Raw genomic sequence first — 20,039 nt, 5'->3', positions numbered from 1 at the left:
GCAGGTGTTTTAGACCAACGGCTGTGAATATTTGACCTACTAAACACACTTGTTGAGGCTTTTCGTAAACGGACAACGTTAGTTTTAAATTTAAAAATGGAACAAGTGTCGAATTTCAAATGGAATGCGTTTTTAAACGCATCAACTTATCGCTATATGTTATATGTTATAGTATGTAGATAAATCTCGTCCGAGGTCCTGCGTGAGCTAATAAAGGCATTCCAGGTGTTGCAAACTGTTTACATCACTACCAATAATGTTTAACTTCTGACTATACTATACATATTATGATTACACTATGAAAAGTGTCTTCTAAAATAAAGTTTTATTAATTAATTACTAGCTGTCGCCCGCGGCTTTGCTCACGGTTTAGAGGTTGTTTATCATATGATAGGCAAAAAGTAGATTTTGTCCTATCTTAGAGTTCAAGTTGGCTTCATAATTAAAAACGGCGCCACATATCTTAAATAACTAGCTGTCACACGCGGCTTAGCTCGCTCATGAGTTAGGAAAAGAGTAAACAGTAATTACTTGGAGTTTAACCCTGCTATATTATACTAAATTTCATCAAATTCGGTTCATTGATTGAGTCGAGATGGCCCAGTGGTTAGAACGCGTGCATCTTAACCGATGATTACGGGTTCAAACCCAGGCAAGCGCCGCTGATTCATGTGCTTAATTTGTCTTTATAATTCATCTCGTGCTCAGCGGTGAAGGAAAACATCGTGAGGAAACCTGCATGTGACAAATTTCATAGAAATTCTGGCACATGTGTATTCTACCAACCCGCATTGGAACAGCGTGGTGGAATATGTTCCAAACCTTCTCCTCAAAGGCGAGAGGAGGCCTTTAGCCCAGCAGTGGGAATTTACAGGCTGTTGTTGTTTTGGTTCATTGGTTTGGTCGTGGAAGAGCGACAGACAGTCATAAAGATTTACTTTCACATTTATAATATTAGTACCGAAGTATAGATTATTTTTATATTATGCAATAATAACTATATATTTCAAGTTTATTTAGTATTAAAGAATTATTAGATCAATTATGAATTACTTTTATTTTGTGTCTGTTTGGTAAAGTTTATATTAATAACAAGCTGAACTTATCGCTTTACCCGAGCGAAATGTTTAAAACAGAAACACACCCTAAGGGGGGTAAAACGGGGTTTGGCCGTTTTACCCCCTTAGGGTTGAAGTTTCGTAAAATCCGAATGTTCCGAATACGAACTATTGTGGTATGTGGTAACTTGTGGATATTTATAGGGCATTCCCAGGGTAGGGGGTTCCCTATAAGGAACCTACTTGTCAAATTCAAGGTTGTCGGTGTTATAGTAGGTATTCTATACATACATATGGATTAAAATATATACCGAGATTTACATTGTGTTTCAAAACGGACAAAAAATCTTGAATAAAGAAATAACGAGAGTAGGCATGTAATAATTACGATACTATGTAATGTGTCATCTGTAGTCGGATAAATACTATAATACCGTAAACATATAATTGAGTTTAATGAGATTTACTCCATGTAGGTACGCGTAGGTTTTCAATAGGCGATACGTTAAAAACGTTTCCTGGTGCGCATGCGCGGCCCGTGTGGGTGATATATACCAGTTACAAGCACTGCGCAACGAGCGCGAGTAATAATACATATTGTTTGAATAAATAATGTCTGCAATTGTAATATTGAAGAGAATACTCGCTTGGATGAAGATGTTGTACTTGAGATTGATTTGGAGAATGGTGGTTTACGCGACGCCTTCCAACGGAACGACAATCGAACCAAAGATCCAGGAGGATTCCACGGTAGGAAATGGTTCGCGCCAAAATGAATTGTTCTCTGTACAAAATACTCTCGAAAGGAAATCGTTGGTGAGAAAGGCAGGTATGCTTTAGGATTTCTTTCGTTTTATTAAATTAATGTAGTTATTTCTCTCAAAACGGTTTTGAAGTTTGTCGATTTCAAGTCTCAGAACTAGGGCTAGCAGTGAGATGTAAGGATTTTACTGAAAGTCACCGCTTAAAGACATTGGCTCTGTGAGACCACCTCGGGAACAATATGTTACACTGGCTCACTCATCCATCAAACCAGAGAACAATTATATTAAATATTTGTTATAATTTAATCTTTAACATATGCAAATGTTACATTAATTATTTCATAGTCTCAATAACTTAGGAACTGTTTTAAAACCAATATAGTATATTGATTTTTAATCCAAACGCATATGTCGGCTGAGCCACTTGCTTCCGGTATTGTAGAACAGAGCCGCCGCATTTCGACCCGTGGGCGTTGTAAGGTCCGATATTGTAATTTTCAACCGACTTCCAAAAGGAGGAGGTTATCAATTCGTCTGTATTTTTTTTTTTTTTTTTTTTTTTTTTTTTTTTTTTTTTTTTTTTATGTTTGTTACCTCATAACTTTTCACTGGGTGGACCGATTTTGATAATTTTTTTTTTGTTTGAAAGGTAGTGCTTCCCGTGGGGTCCCATTTTTTTTATTTTTTTTTCCGATGATGGTATCCATGTGAAAACGACATAAGTCTTAAATTTGCATTATGTATATGCGCGACAAATAGGTGAATAACTGAAAATCACGTTAACCAATTTTGATAATTCTTTTTTTATTATAAAATATATACTTCAAGGGTAATTTGGTGAAAGTTTGGTAATGTTCTGAGCACAGGATCCATGACAAAGTAACGGAACGGAAGGGAACGGAACAATTCTGAGGAGCACGTTAGCGATACTCGGTCGAATCTTTTATTTATAGGTTATTTGAATATTTGAGTCACCTTCCGTAATGTGGTTATGTTTATGTAATTATCATAGTCGAATATTATAATCAACTAGCTACCCACCCCGGCTTCGCGCGGGTGCAATAGTGATACTAAATATACTACAGAATTTGTTTATATACGACATCACATCGCAAACTTCTAAAATTATCAGTGTTTCTTTACTATATTGTTCATGTTTTATATACACAAACCTTCCCCTTGAATCACACTATCTTTTAAAAAAAACCGCATTAAAATCCGTTGCGTAGATTTAAAGATATAGGGACAGAGAAAGCGACTTTGTTTTATACTATGTAGTGATGGAACTCCTATACGGCTCGCAGTTAGGGTGCGATATGGGGCAGAATTTCTTACTATCTTTAATCAAATTTTGTGTATGTGATGTGATGTCATATGATGTACGAAATATAGTTGGTCTTTTTCAAAGTTTTTTTGCTGAGTTCGATTACAGCTCTTTCGAGGGATCCTTGTAGTTTACGCCGCTTGACGTATTAAATCCGCATTTTCGAAAGTCTATTTTTGCTTTATTCGCAAGTTTCCTTTGAAATTGTCCTCGAAATAGTTTCTGACTCATATAAACGGAACGCTTAATCTATCCATATTAAAAAAAAATAGTTAGTCAACATCAGCTTCACTTAAAATCAAAAAATAAATAAAATTTTAACAAAAAGAAAAACCGACTTCAAACAAAACACTATTTTAAAACAAATGAATATGCACGAAAAAGTAATAAAAATAATTGCGTATTCAACATATTTTTTAGAGTCTTCCTGAGTTAAATGAAATGAAAAATATTAGACTACTTAAAAGTCGATTAACGATTATATCATGTAGTTATAATTATTGTTATATTTGGAGTCGGTGTCAGCCAATAAAACCCTACAGTATATCTATCAAAAAACAATACGAGAATACTTTAACAAATATGTTTTTTACAAGTTACCTTTTACACAATAATATACTGGATCAATCAAGGGGCTCGTATCGCTTCTTTCTTTTGATTGTTGGGGCAAGGGCACCATGGCTGACACCGGCTCCAAATATACCAATAACTATAACTACATGATATAATCGTTAATCGACTTTTAAGTAGTCTAATATTTTTCATTTCATTTAACTCAGGAAGACTCTAAAAAATATGTTGAATACGCAATTATTTTTATTACTTTTTCGTGCATATTCATTTGTTTTAAAATAGTGTTTTGTTTGAAGTCGGTTTTTCTTTTTGTTAAAATTTTTATTTATTCTTTAAGCGCATTTATCAATCGGACACCTCTGCCGTATGAAATGTACATGTGTTATTCAAGGTCGGCGTCAAATAAATGGGATACGGCAAACGATTGATATTTCCTAATTAAATATATGCTTCTAGTTTTAATCTATACTTCTAATATTATAAATGTGAAAGTAACTCAGTTTGTCTATTTGTCGCTTTTTCACGACTAAACCAGTGAATCGATTTTGATGCAAATTTTAAATACAAGGAAGGACATACTGTTTTTGCCTAACACATGACAACCAACACCCGATAGCTAGTAAACGATATTTTATTAAAATCTATTAATATAATAGAACCCGAACGTAACGTACAAAAGTACCAAAGGTTGTTTTTTTCTTTAAAGGTCATTGTCATACTCATAGCTCGATTATAAGAAGATTCTCAATATTAAAGAATTAAAAAAAATGTACAACTCAACATCGCCAATGCGCAACCAACCTTGAGAACTAAGATGTTACGTCCTTTGTGCCTGTCGTTACTCACCCTTCAAGCCAGATCAAAACATTACTGAATACTGTTTTTTGGCGGTAGAATATCAAATGAGTGAGAGGTATCTATCCAGATAGGCTTGCACAGAGCTCTACCAACACATACATCGATGTGCCTCTAACATTTCATTTATTCATTCAGAAGTTATGTATTAATTCTTGTTGTTATTTACACTGGCTCACTAGAATGTCTAAGCTGTATATGAATTAAACGTCATATACTATCGCAATTCGTCTGCATTGTCAACAATTAAAAAACCTTTTACATATAGCATACTAATTAAGTAATTTTATTTCCTCATTACTCAAAACTCATTTGAATATCCTGATTTTCTCGCTATGGTATAATTTATATGATATTAAATGTCGCCGTTAATGGTTAACTTGTCTCGCTACACGTATTGCCTTCTTTTTTTTAATTAATGGCGAAATTATGTCTGTATATCTATAATTATATGTGTTTATACCTTAAGCTTCGGGCAATTGGAATTCAGTAGGTGAAGATATGGCTTCAATGATAGTTTTATCGGGTTATCTCCAACGTTATGTGCAGGGCCGTATTTAGGGGAGGGCAACTGCCCTGGGGCCTCCACATGAGAGGGGGCCACAGTTTTCAGCAAGTTAACAAATACTGAGATATAGTCAAATTATAATAATGTTACTATTTAATATTTTAAAAGTTACCGATACAAATACGAAACAATTCATAGCTTACTGATTGAAATAAAGAAGTTAGATCTCCTAATTTCATCAAAATCGATCTAGTAGTTTAGCCGTGAAAGCATAACAACCAGAGTTACTTTCGCTTCTATAAACAATACCATAGAACTGATTTAAATAAATTTAGTTATAACGGATTTTAATCGCGTATATTAATTGGGATGTCCAAAATAATTAATATACGCGATTAAAATCCGTTATAACTAGTTTCATTTAAATACCATAGAACTGAATCTGTGGACAGTAGTTTACCACTTAGACATTAACTTAGTAGTAAAAATGGAATACAATCAGTCACCTAATTACCATTTGCCAGAAAAATATCGAGGATATGATTCAGAGTTCCCATTTTTTTATGTCGTTTATTTTTCATAAGGATTCAAGCAAGTCCGTAGACAGCATCAAGTTTTCAGATATTGTTTCGACAGATAGTATGTTTTTTGTTAATTGTTGTGTTCACAAGAGATATACTATCTGTTTCCAAGGTTTGTGGTGCATTGGCTATGTAAGGAATGATTTATATTTCCTACTGTGTAAATATTAGTGGTGATGACTTATCAGATTGCTATAATGCCTCTAATATCGATTATTATCTATCTATAACATAACACCTTATATGCAATCGTTGTTGGCAGAGCAATGACAGTAAGGATTGAAGTACATATACTTCTTACGGTGCCTTCATTTGTATCAGGATCTTAATACGTAAACGCATTAAAATCAAAATAAACTTTATTCAAGTCGGCTTTTACAAGCACTTTTGAATCGTCACCTGTCTGCCAAATACTTATTTGTAGAGTAATATTCAAATATTGCGATTGTAACGAGCGCAAGTTAGATCACATAATGTGTTGTTAATTTTTATTGACTAGTTCGCGTTAAAATTTTTGACATACCTCCATAAATTTATACATAAATTCGCGCATATTGAACAAGGTCGTCAAAACCAGTATGTCGCGCGCAGACGCAATACAACTTCTACGCTTCTGTACTGTTGTAAATAAATGTAAAAAAAACGTATCTCTGTTATCAGATGAGGTATAAAGAGTTACTCATTCATATTTACTTAACTCTTCATTATCATTACATAGTATAAAACAAAGTCGCTTATCGTCTGTCCCTATGTATGCTTAGATCTTTAAAATTACGCAACGGATTTTGATGCGGTTTTTTTTAATAGAGTGATTCGAGAAGGAGATTTTTGTACATGGAGAATTTAGTAAAGAAGTACTGATAATTTTAGCAGTTTCTACTGTGATGTCATATTTGCCCGAGCGAAGGCAGGGTGGGTCACTAGTAGATTTATAAAATAAAAGACAGATGGAGAGCGCCGAACATTACAATGAAGCAACTAAAGCGAATACAAAATCGTGCTCTATTTTTCTTTTGTTTATAATGTGATTTTTGAAACGAAGTTCTGCTTCTCCGCTTACAATAGAGTGAGCTCGCAGAAATCATAAGGAAATGCTTTATGGTCCAAGTGACCTCTCTTTCTCCGTGTCTTTCTTTCTCTCCTTTTCTCTTATTCTTGGTTTAATATAAAGATTTTGTCAAATTTTGTTCCAACCGGGTATCCTACGTAAGATCTCAGTTTTTTTGTTATTTATGAAAATGTTTATTTCCAAGTTACTGTTTCGTGTTAACTTAATTGGAGATGAATGACTATGGACCGCGCTGCCTTGTTCATCATTATGATCTGTCAATTTTTTCCGATTCTGTAAGAGATTATCTCAGTATAAAAACGTGTTGTTGAATTACTTTACTGATAATTAACTTTTTCACAATATGCTTTATCCATTAATTTTTTTACGGTCAAGATTAACATTATGAAGTATATTAAGTCGCAGTAAAAACAAGCAACTCTTTTTAGTGTTATTCAGCTCTTATGGCATCTAAAAAAATATACATAAACTCAAGTTTTTTAAAGGAATGGCCTTTGAATGAGCTTCTTTTATTTATTCTACAACTAGAAAGATTGAATAGTAGAACATTGCTAACAAAAATAAAGCAAACCCTTTGTTATTATGTAATAATATGAAATACATATTATAAAAACGACATAAGTGCCTATGTTCATTAAATTCGAACATTTAAGTGTTTAATTGTATTACTGATACTAATTAACATTGAAAATATTTCTAAATGAATTATTAATTTACAATGTTTTTGTTTGCAGGCAAAATCGGAGGAGCTGTTAGCATGCGAAAAGGAATGGCTGCAAGCTGGTCATATGTGGTTGGCTCATCGCGGTGGTTTCACAGCGGTGGTCAGAGAGGGCGACGCGGACGCGGGCAGGGCCAGGGTACGGGTGCTGCAGACCGGGGAAGTGATCACCGTTGACGAGGATGACCTTGAAAAGGTAATTCGAATAGTTAAAGATATACATGTAAATGTAATAACCCTCATTTAAGTAATGAGAACAGATGTGGGGTTGTTTGATATATATGTTTTTGCGTAATATTATTAAAGTCTCGTTAACAAGACATTCGTAGATAATGTCGAAATATCGAGCTCCACCGAACATAAATAAAAAACATGGTAAATATGTAATGAAATGTATAACTTTAATAATGATTAAGCTTATTTGTGATTTAGCAAAAAAATACTATGAAGTTTGGCATGAATGTATATTGGCCCTTTTGATACCAGACCACGAATTTTATAAACTACATACATATATACAAAAAAACTTAAAAGGCTAGACGCAAAACTTTAATGAAAAATAATTCATTATAAACGGTTGCGGACTGAAGACGCTTAATATCGTGTTGACTATTAAAATGTTTTTTTTTTTTGTTAAATTATTTTGTCAGATATTCATTGTACATGATTGTACTTGTACACAGTGCTTGTACACAGGAATAACTTCTGAGGATCGATTCGCTTCGGTAAAATCTACATATTTTAGATTAATAATGTAAAATGTCGATTCAAATGTGACTGTAAAAGCCTACATGAATCGAGTTTATTATTGATTTAAATATTAATAGGTACGTGTTATTATTTAAATATGAACTGGACTGGAGTTCTCTTTGCTTAGAAATTGTCAACTTATAAATGATTTAAAATTTTATTGACCTTCGATATTGTGTAAAAACTAGTAGCGTAAAAATACTTTAAGCTACTTAATATATTGGTTTGTTAAATACAACCATTGTATATCAAAGCAAATTGAGATTTTTTTGTTGGTAAGTGGTCATCACATTGGCAAACACATCATTCTAGTAGTTTGGTAGTACGCTAAGTGTTATTTATATGCTGATTTTGGTCGATGACTGAATTGATAGCGGTACCTACATCATATATTTTTTTGGATGGATGATTTGCGGCGTTTATCTATCGATCTGTTAAATTGTTATTTATTATAAGTTAGCACTAGCCAGTAAGATTGTCTTGTTAATATAAATTAAATATAATACGGTGACTGGTTGGAAATTTAGATTCTATCGAGATAAATGCACATAGTAAAGTAATAGTAAAGTAACAGCCTGTACATTCCCACTGCTGAGATGACCTCCACTTCCATTAAGTAGAGGGTTTGGATCATATTCCACCACGCTGTTCCAATGCGGGTTGGTGGAATGCACATGTGACAGAATTTCGATGAAATTAGACATATGCAGGTTTCCTCACGATGTTTTCCTTCACCACCGAGTACGAGATGAATTATAAACACAAATTAAACACATATTTATAGTGGTGCTTGCCTGGGTTTGAACCCGCAATCATCGGTTAAGATGCACGCGTTTTAACCATTGGGCCATCTTAGCTCTAAATGAAATACCATACACGTATAAACAGTTATTTTTGTTTTAACACACACTAATGTAAGTGTTTTTTTGTGCTTAGAATATTACCTATATGCAAATGTTCATTTCCAAAGGCGAACCCTCCCCAACTGGAACGCTGTGAAGACATCGCCTCATTGCGCTGTTTGAACGAGTGCGGCGCCCTGCACGTGCTGAGGTCGCGCTACGCCGCCGCCTTGCCTCACGTCCGCGCTGGTCATGCTCTCCTGGTACTCGGACCGCCGAGGCGTACCACGCCCGTCTATACGGAGAAGGTAAGATATGTAATATTGTATCCCATGTGATGGGTCGCGTGCAAATTTTGTAGCCCACAAAAAATCCAGAAACCACGCAATTAACATGTATTCAATTATTGCTTTAAATGATTCATTTACAGGAAGGTATGTAATTGTATTTTCACTAGTTATTCAACCTAGTAACTATCTTTAGGGATATAAAGCTTTAAAAACATATATAAATGATGATATGTCATGCCTTGTAGAGATGTGTTTACTCTCGAAAGCGCGCTCCTCCACGTTAAATAATTGTATGCATCAGTATCAGTGAGTGATACTCGTCACAAGATGTCTTATGTGTGAGACGACTCAAAGTAAAGACGGCAAAAAATACAATTTAGCGCGCTAACCACAAATATACTAATATTTGTGGTTAGCGCGCTCAAATACACTGTTGTGCGTAGTAATATGAGTATAAATATGACTTGCCCTAAAGTTTAACCCTCGTTAATTTTTTATTGAATCTCAGTACTAATTATAAGAGATATTATACAAAGTAACTTAGTGACAAAATACCTGTAAAATTGGCCAGATTGGCGTTTATGATTATTATCGTTGCTAAGAATCGTAGCGTGAACTTTACGTTTACTAAATAGATGTAATAGCCAGCGTACACGCGAAAGATAAACCTGGGTTCTTACTTATGAAGACACTTTCTTCTCGGGAGCGTTCCCTTGGTCACACACTAGAAGAACTCGGCCAGGGGATGGGTGATGTTATAGGGGAAGGATAATAGTCCGTTACACTAGCTAATTTTGAATCGCGGCGCACTGACAATGCACACGCAATATAATAGAACCTAACTATGCTACGGTCAGATATAATTAAAGCATTTCATATTTAAGGTGGCGGCCATGTTCCGCGGCTGTCGCATGGACGACATGCCGCCCCACGTGTTCGCCGCGGCCCAATCAGCTCACCGCTCCATGCTGGCCTCCAGACGTGATCGCGCTATTGTGTTTCTAGGAAGGTGAGTGAGGTTTTGGTTTCAATTTGGAACCCTGGAAGGAATTGCTCAATAGTCGAGTCATTTCTCAGTCAGGATAAGTGAGTAAGATGTAAAAGCTAGGCTGATTTTAGCACAGTATAAATATCTAACAGGAACTTTGAGTAGCGAAATAAACATTTTAATTGGTTGTTTCATTTATAGTAGACGAGAAAGTGTTTACTTTAATAATCGTCGCTGGTGTGGTCACTGGCGTATGTGTGAGCTTACGCCATAGGTAACCACTCAGATTTTCTACCTCAATACTTAGTATTATTGTTGCCAATACTTTACAATTTGTGGTGACTACTTACCATTAGGTGGTCCATTTCATTGTCCACTTGCATACCATAGAAAATAATTTTATTTTACAACACAGTATTGTAATATTTTTGACAGTCTATCTTCCTTTATCAAAAAATAACAACCACAACAATGTAATGTAATTAATTTAAAATACACTTATAATTCAAAGACAAAGAAATTTATTACAGTTAAAAGTATTCTTTCACATAAGAGTTTTGCAATTCAAGGCGCCTCGCCTAATCGAGGAGAATAAGGAATTGATTAATTATAAATAGATTATTATTATGAGTCGAGATGGCCCAGTGGTTAGAACGCGTGCATCTTAACCGATGATTGCGGGTTCAAACCCAGGCAAGCACCGCTGATTCATGTGCTTAATTTGTCTTTATAATTCATCTCGTGCTCAGCGGTGAAGGAAAACATCGTGAGGAAACCTGCATGTGACAAATTTCATAGAAATTCTGCCACATGTGTATTCCACCAACCCGCATTGGAACAGCGTGGTGGAATATGTTCCAAACCTTCTCCTCAAAGGGAGAGGAGGCCTTTAGCCCAGCAGTGGGAATTTACAGGCTGTTACTTTTTACTTTACTTTAGATTAAGACGTGATTAATACAAGTTGTAATGTTCTATAAATAACTATCAACCTTTCAAATCGATTGTAAAACAAACAAAGTCACTTTGTTAATTTGAATAGAATGCAATCAGTGTTGCTATTTAATAAAGAAAATTCTCGTTAATACGTTCTTGCAAATATTGCCAGGACTAATATAAGCAATTGTCAATCAGGGATTAAATCTACAACCAGAATGTGTATGTCTTATATTATCTGTATTTTTAACGCCTAATCCTTGCAGCGTTATACATGAAAAAAAAAGCGCGCGCTCGCCTAGGTTTACTTTTTGGTGCGAATTTTGGTTGATTCGAATATACCTTATCTGTGCCGTTAGTTCGTAGTTGTCAATAATAATTATTGATTTAAAGTAATTAACTTTTTTTTTTCTTAATTGTTATTTGGCATTTATAAGCCTTATTATCTAATACACGCTTATATTTAAGTTAAAAAGGGTAGACTTAATATTTGTTGATTTTTAGGCAGGATATATAAAAAAAACTAAATGTTGGTAATAAAATCTATCCTATATATGACGAAATACTAATTAATGCGATTATTTAAACGATTTGATTACTATTGAAGTTATATGTGATACATTGGAAAAAAATATTGACAATTGGTCTTGTAAAAAACTAGGTTTTTTTTTATCATAGTTGATGTAGAGGCAATGCTATATTGGTTACCAAAATTGAATGTGGATACGAATTCGTGAATAAATTATAAGTTTATTGCTATTGTCTGACTAACTTGTTTTGTCAAAACGCAATAAAGATTAATTTTATAACGCTTTTTGACGTTTTCAAGGTTGTATAGTTCAGTTGAATTCGAAATTCAAAAAATGTGCAATAAAAAGTCGATATTGTTGCTGCTTAGAACGGTATTGAGCTTGTCATTAAATACGTGAGACATACGCCCTTCATAAACATCTTAGTTTTGTACGGTTTGTTTGCATTGCAAATTCGTTTTCTAAGGAATACAGTTGCCTACAATCCTATACCGGCTCACACCCAAGTCTACCTCGATATGAAATTTGCATCATCAAATATAGATTTTAAACATAGTTTAGATCAGTGATACCCAAAGTGGTCCAAGCGAACCCCCAAGGGTCCACGGAGACATGAAGGGGGTCTGCGTAGGCGTGAATAAAAAATGGGGAGCCATGAGATGTTAATGGGGGTCCACGAAAATTTATCTGCTTTTGATAGTAAAGAGCAAAAATGTAAGCATAGTTATAATACCTTAATATTTTTTTCTTGTAAATTATATTCTTTTAAAATGAAAAGTGTTAGAAAATGTACTATTTTTCGTTTTTATTTTACCTATCGGAATATAGGGAGAAGCGACACAATTTTAATTTTTTGGCGACTTTAAGAATGTGGTAAAAATGTAGTAGCAGAGGGTCCATCGAAAACAATAAAATTTTGAAAGTGGCCCACGAGAAAAATAGGTTTGGGAACTACTGGTTTAGATACTTTAATTTCCTTTAACGCATGTAAATGCAGAGCGTTTAACTAAAATTGTAATGTATAAGTGCTATGGCTGGTATATACCTACACTCCTATCTCTTCACAATAAATTATGATGAACTATAAAAGTTATTAATGAAATGACGGTTTCTGATAACCTTTTTTTCTGCTTGACTGGTTCAAAATTGTCCAAGAAGTTACGATACAAGGTACGATCTTTTTACATCACTTTGTGGACCATATAATGAATGAATGAATGAATGAATGAATTATTCTTTATTGCACACCACAAACAAAAACAAAGAAAAGAAAGTAACACAAAATTAATAAAAAACAAAAAAAAGAATTTAAAAAAACAAAAGAAGTACATTAAAAGTGTTGTACAACGGGCGGACTTATGGCTTGTTAGCCATCTCTTCCAGACAACCCAATCAAAGGGAGATTTCAAAACCATCGGCGTAGGCAGTGCAGTCATAAACTTACATACAAATATTTACACACTAATACTTATACTTCCTACATATACAAATATTATGTATAAATAATATATATATATATCTCTATCATACACTAATACATACTTATACATAGTAAATGTTATATATATGTACTCGTAAAATTGGACTCGATTCTTCAATTAAAATGAGCTGATAATTTATAACAGCCGGCCAAGTTTGGACCAACCGAAAAGACCGTTTTTGATAGCCTCCTATCGATTTGTCATTGACATGTGTTTAATTGGGCGTGGGCGAATCGTAATTGCCATCGGGAAGATAAAATTTTTTTAATTGGTTGGAGTATGTCTAATGTTTTGTCGACCGTACAGTAATTGTAATAATTGTTGTCTCAGGTCTGGCTCCGGTAAGACCTCGGCTATGCGTCACTGCGTGTGGTACCTGGCGAGTGCGTACCCGGCTCAAGGGTCCAAGTTGACCCCTGAACGTTTAGACGCAGCTTTCGACGTCTTGCACGCCTTTGGATCAAGTCGGTGAGTATATGTGAGATTGATATTTGAAAACTGTTACATATATTGTTTTATAATACTGTTTTTATGTGAAAAGTATCTTTATTTTAAAAATATATTTTTGTTCATGACAATACAGTATTGACGATGTAACAATGTTTTTGGTTTTATATGTAGCAAGAAAAGCATTCTATCTATACATGTAATAAAATTGGTGTGTCTATTTGTAATATTAAAATAGCCCTTTTTTACTCAATGCATATGTACATATACACGGTACATATACCAAAATAATATTTTTTACAATTTTTGTCGGTCTCTATGTCTGCCTGTCTGTCTGTTTGTTCTGGCTTATCTCTGGAACGGTTGCACCGATTTTAACGGGACTTTCACTGGCAGATAACTGATGTAATAGGGAGAAACTTAGGCTATAATATTATTTCTTTTTTTTTTTTTAATTCAAACGCGTACAAGGTCGCGGACACAGCTAGTATCCAATATAACTATGTGAACGTATGTTACACAAAAATGATATGGTATATTGAAAAGTCCGACTATGTTGTTTCGTTTTTCCAGCACGGGCTCGAACCCGCACGCGTCTCGCTTCGTGTCGCTGTCGTCTCTGGACTTCGACGGCGGCGGCGCGCTGGTGTCCGCGTCGGTGCAGGTGCTGCTGCCCGACCTGAAGCCCGACCAGAGCGCGCTCAGAGCGCTGCACACGTAAGTGGGCCACTCTTACTCAACCACAGTTTTAAATTGCCTTTGAAGAAGTCTTAAAGAAGTTGTTTTCGGTCATGCATATACATTTCTGATTGGTCCAGATTATTTCACGTCCATCTGGCTACATTTTTAATAGTTTGTTATCGAATATAATAGGCTATTTGACTTGTTTTTAAAATCCATTTTATATTATTAAGTAGATGTTAAGGAACCCAGTTGAAGTTGATTTTTTTTAATTTCTAGTACATATTCGCCGAAAAATATCATATTAAAAATTCCATATTTAAATAGCGCGCGAAAACGCTACTTGGATAGTAAGGCGCTGCAATGGGGTCGGTGACGTCACTTTGCTGTAAAAATACAGATACAATATGTACCACAGATTAAAAAAACTGTGGTACATATAGTAGAAAAGCAAGGTTTACAAGAAAGTGACTTCATCATAAGCCCGGCCAATCAGGAGCGTTTTCTGTCACGTGACAAACGTTTGAAAAAATGCATTTTTATTTATTGTTTTTGAATAAATTAAGTATTATTTTCAAGTTTCGTTAGTAAATAACCACTTTTTAAACTCATAATATACACTGATTACAATAATTCACAATTTATTTTTCGCATTGTCAAATAGCCTATTATGTAATCTTTATTAATTTGAAATAAATTGTTTATCAATACATGTGTCCTTCTAGTCTTTTCCATGGTTGCGATGGTCGTCTTCGTCGAGAGTTGCTCCTGGACCAGGCCCCCGCCAGCGCCCCCAATCCTTACGTCAGCTCCAACGAGAAAGCGGACGCGCCGGCCGAGTTCTCAGCTCTGAAGGAGGCCATGCAATTCCTGGGTTTCACTGAACAGGAGCAGATGGCTATATGGAAGATTCTAGCGGCCGTCTGTCACCTGGGATGGGCTGGAGTCGTGCGAGGTAAATTCGAAGCTCGTTTTTAAAAGTATCTGCTCATTTTATAAGTATCTCTTGCTAGGTTTAATAACATTCAAAATCAAAATAACAAGTAGGCTTTTATAAGCATTTTTGAATCGTCATTTTACAATTAAGTGAAGCTACCACCGGTTCGGAAAGTAGATTCGAGGAGAACCGGCAAGAAACTCAGTAGTTACTCTTTTTCAACATTTAAAAAATATTTAATGTTAATTAAATACAATTATTTAAATTAATGTATCCTTAATATTACTTGGTGGTAGCAAAAGGGACATAACATCTTAGTTCCCAAGGTTGGTGGCCCATTGACGATGTAAGGTAATATATCTTACAGTGTCATTGTCTATGGGTGATGGTGACCACTTACCATCAGGTGGCCCATATGCTCGTCCGCCAACCTATAACATAAAAAAAAAATCCTGCTTGGAAGTCAACAGGTATTAACTCCGCGCTTGTTTATCGTTATATGTATCGTTATATCGTTTCAAATGCATATTGATTTGATTACGTGTGCGTACAGCGAATGCGGGTTCGGGGCTGAAGTACCAGTTCGCGAGCACGGGCGCCGCTGGGCGCGCCGCTCGCCTGCTGGCCGTCGACAAGGACGAGCTTGCGCGCGCCGTGCTGGGCAACGCGCACGCCGCGCTCGACGCGCCGCCCAACGCGCTCCGGTTAGTGTCACGCCCGCGTGTCACGTTAAAATTAAGACTGTCTTAAATTTTCGCGATTATTACACATCGAAATACGGGTACACTACCCGTGACCACGTACAGTAAAGTGCCCAAAATAATTAATATACGCGATTCAAATCCGTTATAACTAGTTTTATTTCGAAAATTAAGGCGTTATTAAGCATTAAGCTTGTCTATATAACTTGACCTTGGAACTCGATATTTAAATTATTTTACTCAACAACAACAGCAGCCTGTAAATTCCCACTGCTGGGCTAAAGGCCTCCTCTTCCCTTGAGGTAAAGGTTTGGAACATATTCCACCACGCTGTTCCAATGCGAGTTGGTGGAATACACACGTGGCGGAATTTCTATGAAATGTGTCACTTGCAGGTTCCCTCGCGATGTTTTCCTTCACCGCTGAGCACGAGATGAATTATAAAGACGAATTAAGCACATGAATCAGCGGTGCTCGCCTGGGTTCGAACCCGCAATCATCGCTTAAGATGCACGCGTTCTAACCACTGGGCTCTGCTCTCGATATTCATTTTTTTTTAATATTCTGTAACTCCTCCAGAACTCCGTCGCCGTCGAACGAGAAGGAGGCTCCGGGGTCGGACGCTCTGGACGCCTTCGTCGCGGGGCTGTACGGCGAGGCGTTCAACATCGTGTGCGGGCTCGTGAACAGGTACGTACCCTTGATACCGAAGCCCGAGGGGGCCGGCTGTGACTGACCACGTGACCGCCGGCAGGTCGCTGGCGACGAGCGCGCGCGTGTCGGCGTCGCTGATGCTGCTGGACTCCCCGGGCGCCGACAACCCGATGTGCGCCGGCCAGCAGAGCGGCGCCCCGCTGTCAAAACTACTGTCCAATTATCTGCAGGTCAGTTGATACTCTAACTCCTATTCCTCGTAGTATTGCGATCAATATAATATGAAAAAGGTTATAACGGAGAAGCATGTCCGAGCGCGTTTTTAAAAAACATGACGTCAGCATATCTGACGTCACGAGTGTCAGAGTTTCGTTCTTTAACCATTCTCGGTGATATGAAATAAAACTCAGGAAATAATCCTCTCTGATTTATTCCAATATGAGACGGTCCGATCGCTCCAACGGCTCGACCAAGTCTGTCGAAACCGGCGGGTGCTTAATCTTTTGTAACAAAAATAGGTGGGTAGACTTATTCACTCAAGATAACAGTTGTTTACAAACATTAAAATATTTCAGAGTAATTTAACATTTCAAAATTCACTAAAAATTATTCATTTAACAATGAAACAGTTTTAAATTATTAAAATAATCATTTCTGGACACGTGGTTTTCTTAAATTCGTGGCTCCGCGCCGACAGATATATTAATATTAATACAAAATTTTTAGTACGTTATTCATAATTACATAATATGTTCCCTGAAGGAGCGCCTCCAAGCCGTGTTCCACGAAGCCATGCTGGTGGCTCCCCGGGAGCGATACGCTCAGGAGGGCATCACGCTCGACGACGGTTCGGAAGAAGGTAGCTTAACTATTCAACATATATTAAGCATATAATACTTTTGTTAAATCATTTGTATTTTAAATGAGTCGATATGGCCCAGTGGTTAGAACGCGTGCATCTTAACCGATGATTGCGGGTTCAAACCCAGGCAAGCACCGCTGATTCATGTGCTTAATTTGTCTTTATAATTCATCTCGTGCTCAGCGGTGAAGGAAAACATCGCGAGGAAACCTGCATGTGACAAATTTCATAGAAATTCTGCCACATGTGTATTCCACCAACCCGCATTGGAATATGTTCCAAAACTTCTCCTTAAAGGAAGAGGAGGCCTTTAGCCCAGCAGTGGAAATTTACAGGCTGTTGTTGTTGTTGGTGTATTTTAATAAAGTAAGCGCCAAGAGTGTATAGTATGTTACAACTTGTTTGCAGACTGGCTGTCGGAGACAGTCAATCCCGGACCGATGGTCGATCTGCTGGATAAGTCGCCGCAGAATACGATCGTGCGCAGCTCGCAAGCCGACTTACGGGATTGCGACCGCCGAGGTCTCCTATGGTAATCAACTATGATACAAACATTTTTCAATGTCTTATTTTCTTATATGACAGTTTTGTGATTTTCGAGACCTTAATTAGACTATTTAATACATATTCCCTTAGTCAATAACAGAGGAATACCTGTAACGTGGCATAGACTAAATATAAATATGTATTGGTATCCAGGCTGCGATGAGCTGAGATGGCCCAGTGGTTAGAACGCGTGCATCTTAACCGATGATAGCGGTCAAACCCAGGCTAGCACCAATATATATGTGTGCTTAATTTGTGTTTATAATTCATCTCGACCTCGGCGGTGAAGGAAAACATCGTGAGGAAACCTGCATGTGTCTAATTTCATCGAAATTCTGCCACATGTGCATTCCACCAAACCGCATCGGAACAGTTGTAAATATGTTCCAAAACCTCTCATTAATGGAAGAGGAGGCCTTATCCCAGCAGTGGGAAGTTTACAGGGTGTTAGTATAGTGGCTTTCCCCAGGCTGCTGGACGAGGAGGCCATGTACCCCGGGTCGTCGGACGACACGTTCCTGGAGCGCGCGCTGGCGCACTACGGCGCGCCGCACCACACGCACTACCTCATCAAGAAGGCGCCGCACAACCGACAGTTCATACTGCAGCATCTGCAGGTATGTCATTACAGTGTAATATGACGGCGTGTGGTGCGCCTTGGTGCGCCATAGTGCGCCATCTTGTTTTCCATATTGGTTGGAAAACAGTGTCATAGGTAGTCATGTGTCAGATATATCTAAAGAACTATGAATATAGTTTTGTTACGTGAAAGCACCCAAAGTACGATTACATAAAACTCATGAAATGTTCGCCCTATCTCTCTTTTACTTTTCAGTAACCCATCTGTTAGAATGAGATGAAGCGAATGTTAAACTGATTTCTATATCACGTCCGTTCCATCTCTTTCTCGCATATCGTACAATGTTCAAAGACAGGACGATATCTGAATGACCGATATTTGATCCAAATATTTGATATACAACCGAAGTCACAAAAATTGGATATCGCTCGAGCCATGTCATACAATGTGAACGGCGCTCTAGTGAAGTGTTGCGTCAATGGTAGCGAGGCGGCCATCTTGGATGCAGTTACATTCAAAATTTCCCGCGTACCATGTATGCGACGATAACTTAATTTGCAATAGTTTATTTAATATTTTGTAATGGATTCAGTGTTTTATATGTGTTTGTGTGTTTATATTTTAATGTAACGATATTTGTAACTGTGTAATTGATTTGCTTAGTAAAACCTTACCGAATTCGTGAACAATAGTTTGAATATACGCCCGCTTACCATGAATGGTATTGGCAATAAGATGTTTAAATATATACATATAGATATTTATGTTTTCTTGGTCAATAACAGTGGATATCGATAGTTGTTGCTTATTTTGGAGTTTTCTGTCAGTTGTTAAGAATTTGTTTCAATTAGTGCTGAGTATGGGCATTTTGATCTCATTTACCATCAGGTGATCCAATTGATAGAAGTATTTCTTAGTGTTAGTTAATAGTTTATAATATTCGTGTTTTCAACAATGTGTTTCTTGCAGGGAACGAATCCTGTCCTATACGATGTCACCGGGTGGGTGAAGGCGAGTCGGGAAAATCCCGTCACAAAGAAGGCTTACACGCTCCTCCAGGAAAGTCAAAAGTATGTGCTTGTACTCCTAGGAGCACTTAATCACCTCCTACTTAAGTTAGGAATAAAAACATATTTATTATGGATTTATATATATTATGGATATATTATGGATTTTTAATAAATTACTATAGTTAGTATTGTCTCTGGCTGTACAGACCGGTTTGTAGAATTTTGCACTGTTAGAGAAGTTTAAAAGAAGGTGGAATGAAGTCTTTCGTCCATAGAGATATTTGATACCGTAGCAATTGAAAACTTATTGAAAGTATTACTAAAATCTTGTAACCTTGATTAATCATATGAATT

The 20,039-nt window shown here is 36.6% G+C and overlaps 1 protein-coding gene across 4 annotated transcripts in view; it reads left to right on the top strand.

The window, feature by feature from the left end:
* The window catches only part of LOC124532723 (unconventional myosin-XVIIIa), a 254,815-nt gene that overhangs the window by 86,379 nt on the left and 148,397 nt on the right, over positions 1-20,039 (top strand). For all 4 annotated transcript variants that reach the window (XM_047107761.1, XM_047107762.1, XM_047107763.1 and 1 more), the window contains 13 exons: positions 7,467-7,649; positions 9,174-9,353; positions 10,220-10,344; positions 13,598-13,735; positions 14,288-14,431; positions 15,121-15,350; positions 15,886-16,036; positions 16,613-16,723; positions 16,788-16,917; positions 17,450-17,546; positions 17,958-18,081; positions 18,565-18,712; positions 19,645-19,745. In XM_047107761.1, the coding sequence (XP_046963717.1) occupies positions 7,467-7,649; positions 9,174-9,353; positions 10,220-10,344; positions 13,598-13,735; positions 14,288-14,431; positions 15,121-15,350; positions 15,886-16,036; positions 16,613-16,723; positions 16,788-16,917; positions 17,450-17,546; positions 17,958-18,081; positions 18,565-18,712; positions 19,645-19,745 (1,862 nt within the window). The remainder of the gene's footprint in view (positions 1-7,466; positions 7,650-9,173; positions 9,354-10,219; positions 10,345-13,597; positions 13,736-14,287; positions 14,432-15,120; positions 15,351-15,885; positions 16,037-16,612; positions 16,724-16,787; positions 16,918-17,449; positions 17,547-17,957; positions 18,082-18,564; positions 18,713-19,644; positions 19,746-20,039) is intronic.

Source organism: Vanessa cardui, chromosome 10 (assembly GCF_905220365.1).
Source record: "Vanessa cardui chromosome 10, ilVanCard2.1, whole genome shotgun sequence".
Taxonomy (NCBI): domain Eukaryota; kingdom Metazoa; phylum Arthropoda; class Insecta; order Lepidoptera; family Nymphalidae; genus Vanessa; species Vanessa cardui.
The sequence above is the reverse complement of the archived record's forward strand: the minus strand, read 5'-3'. Positions and strand labels throughout refer to the sequence as shown.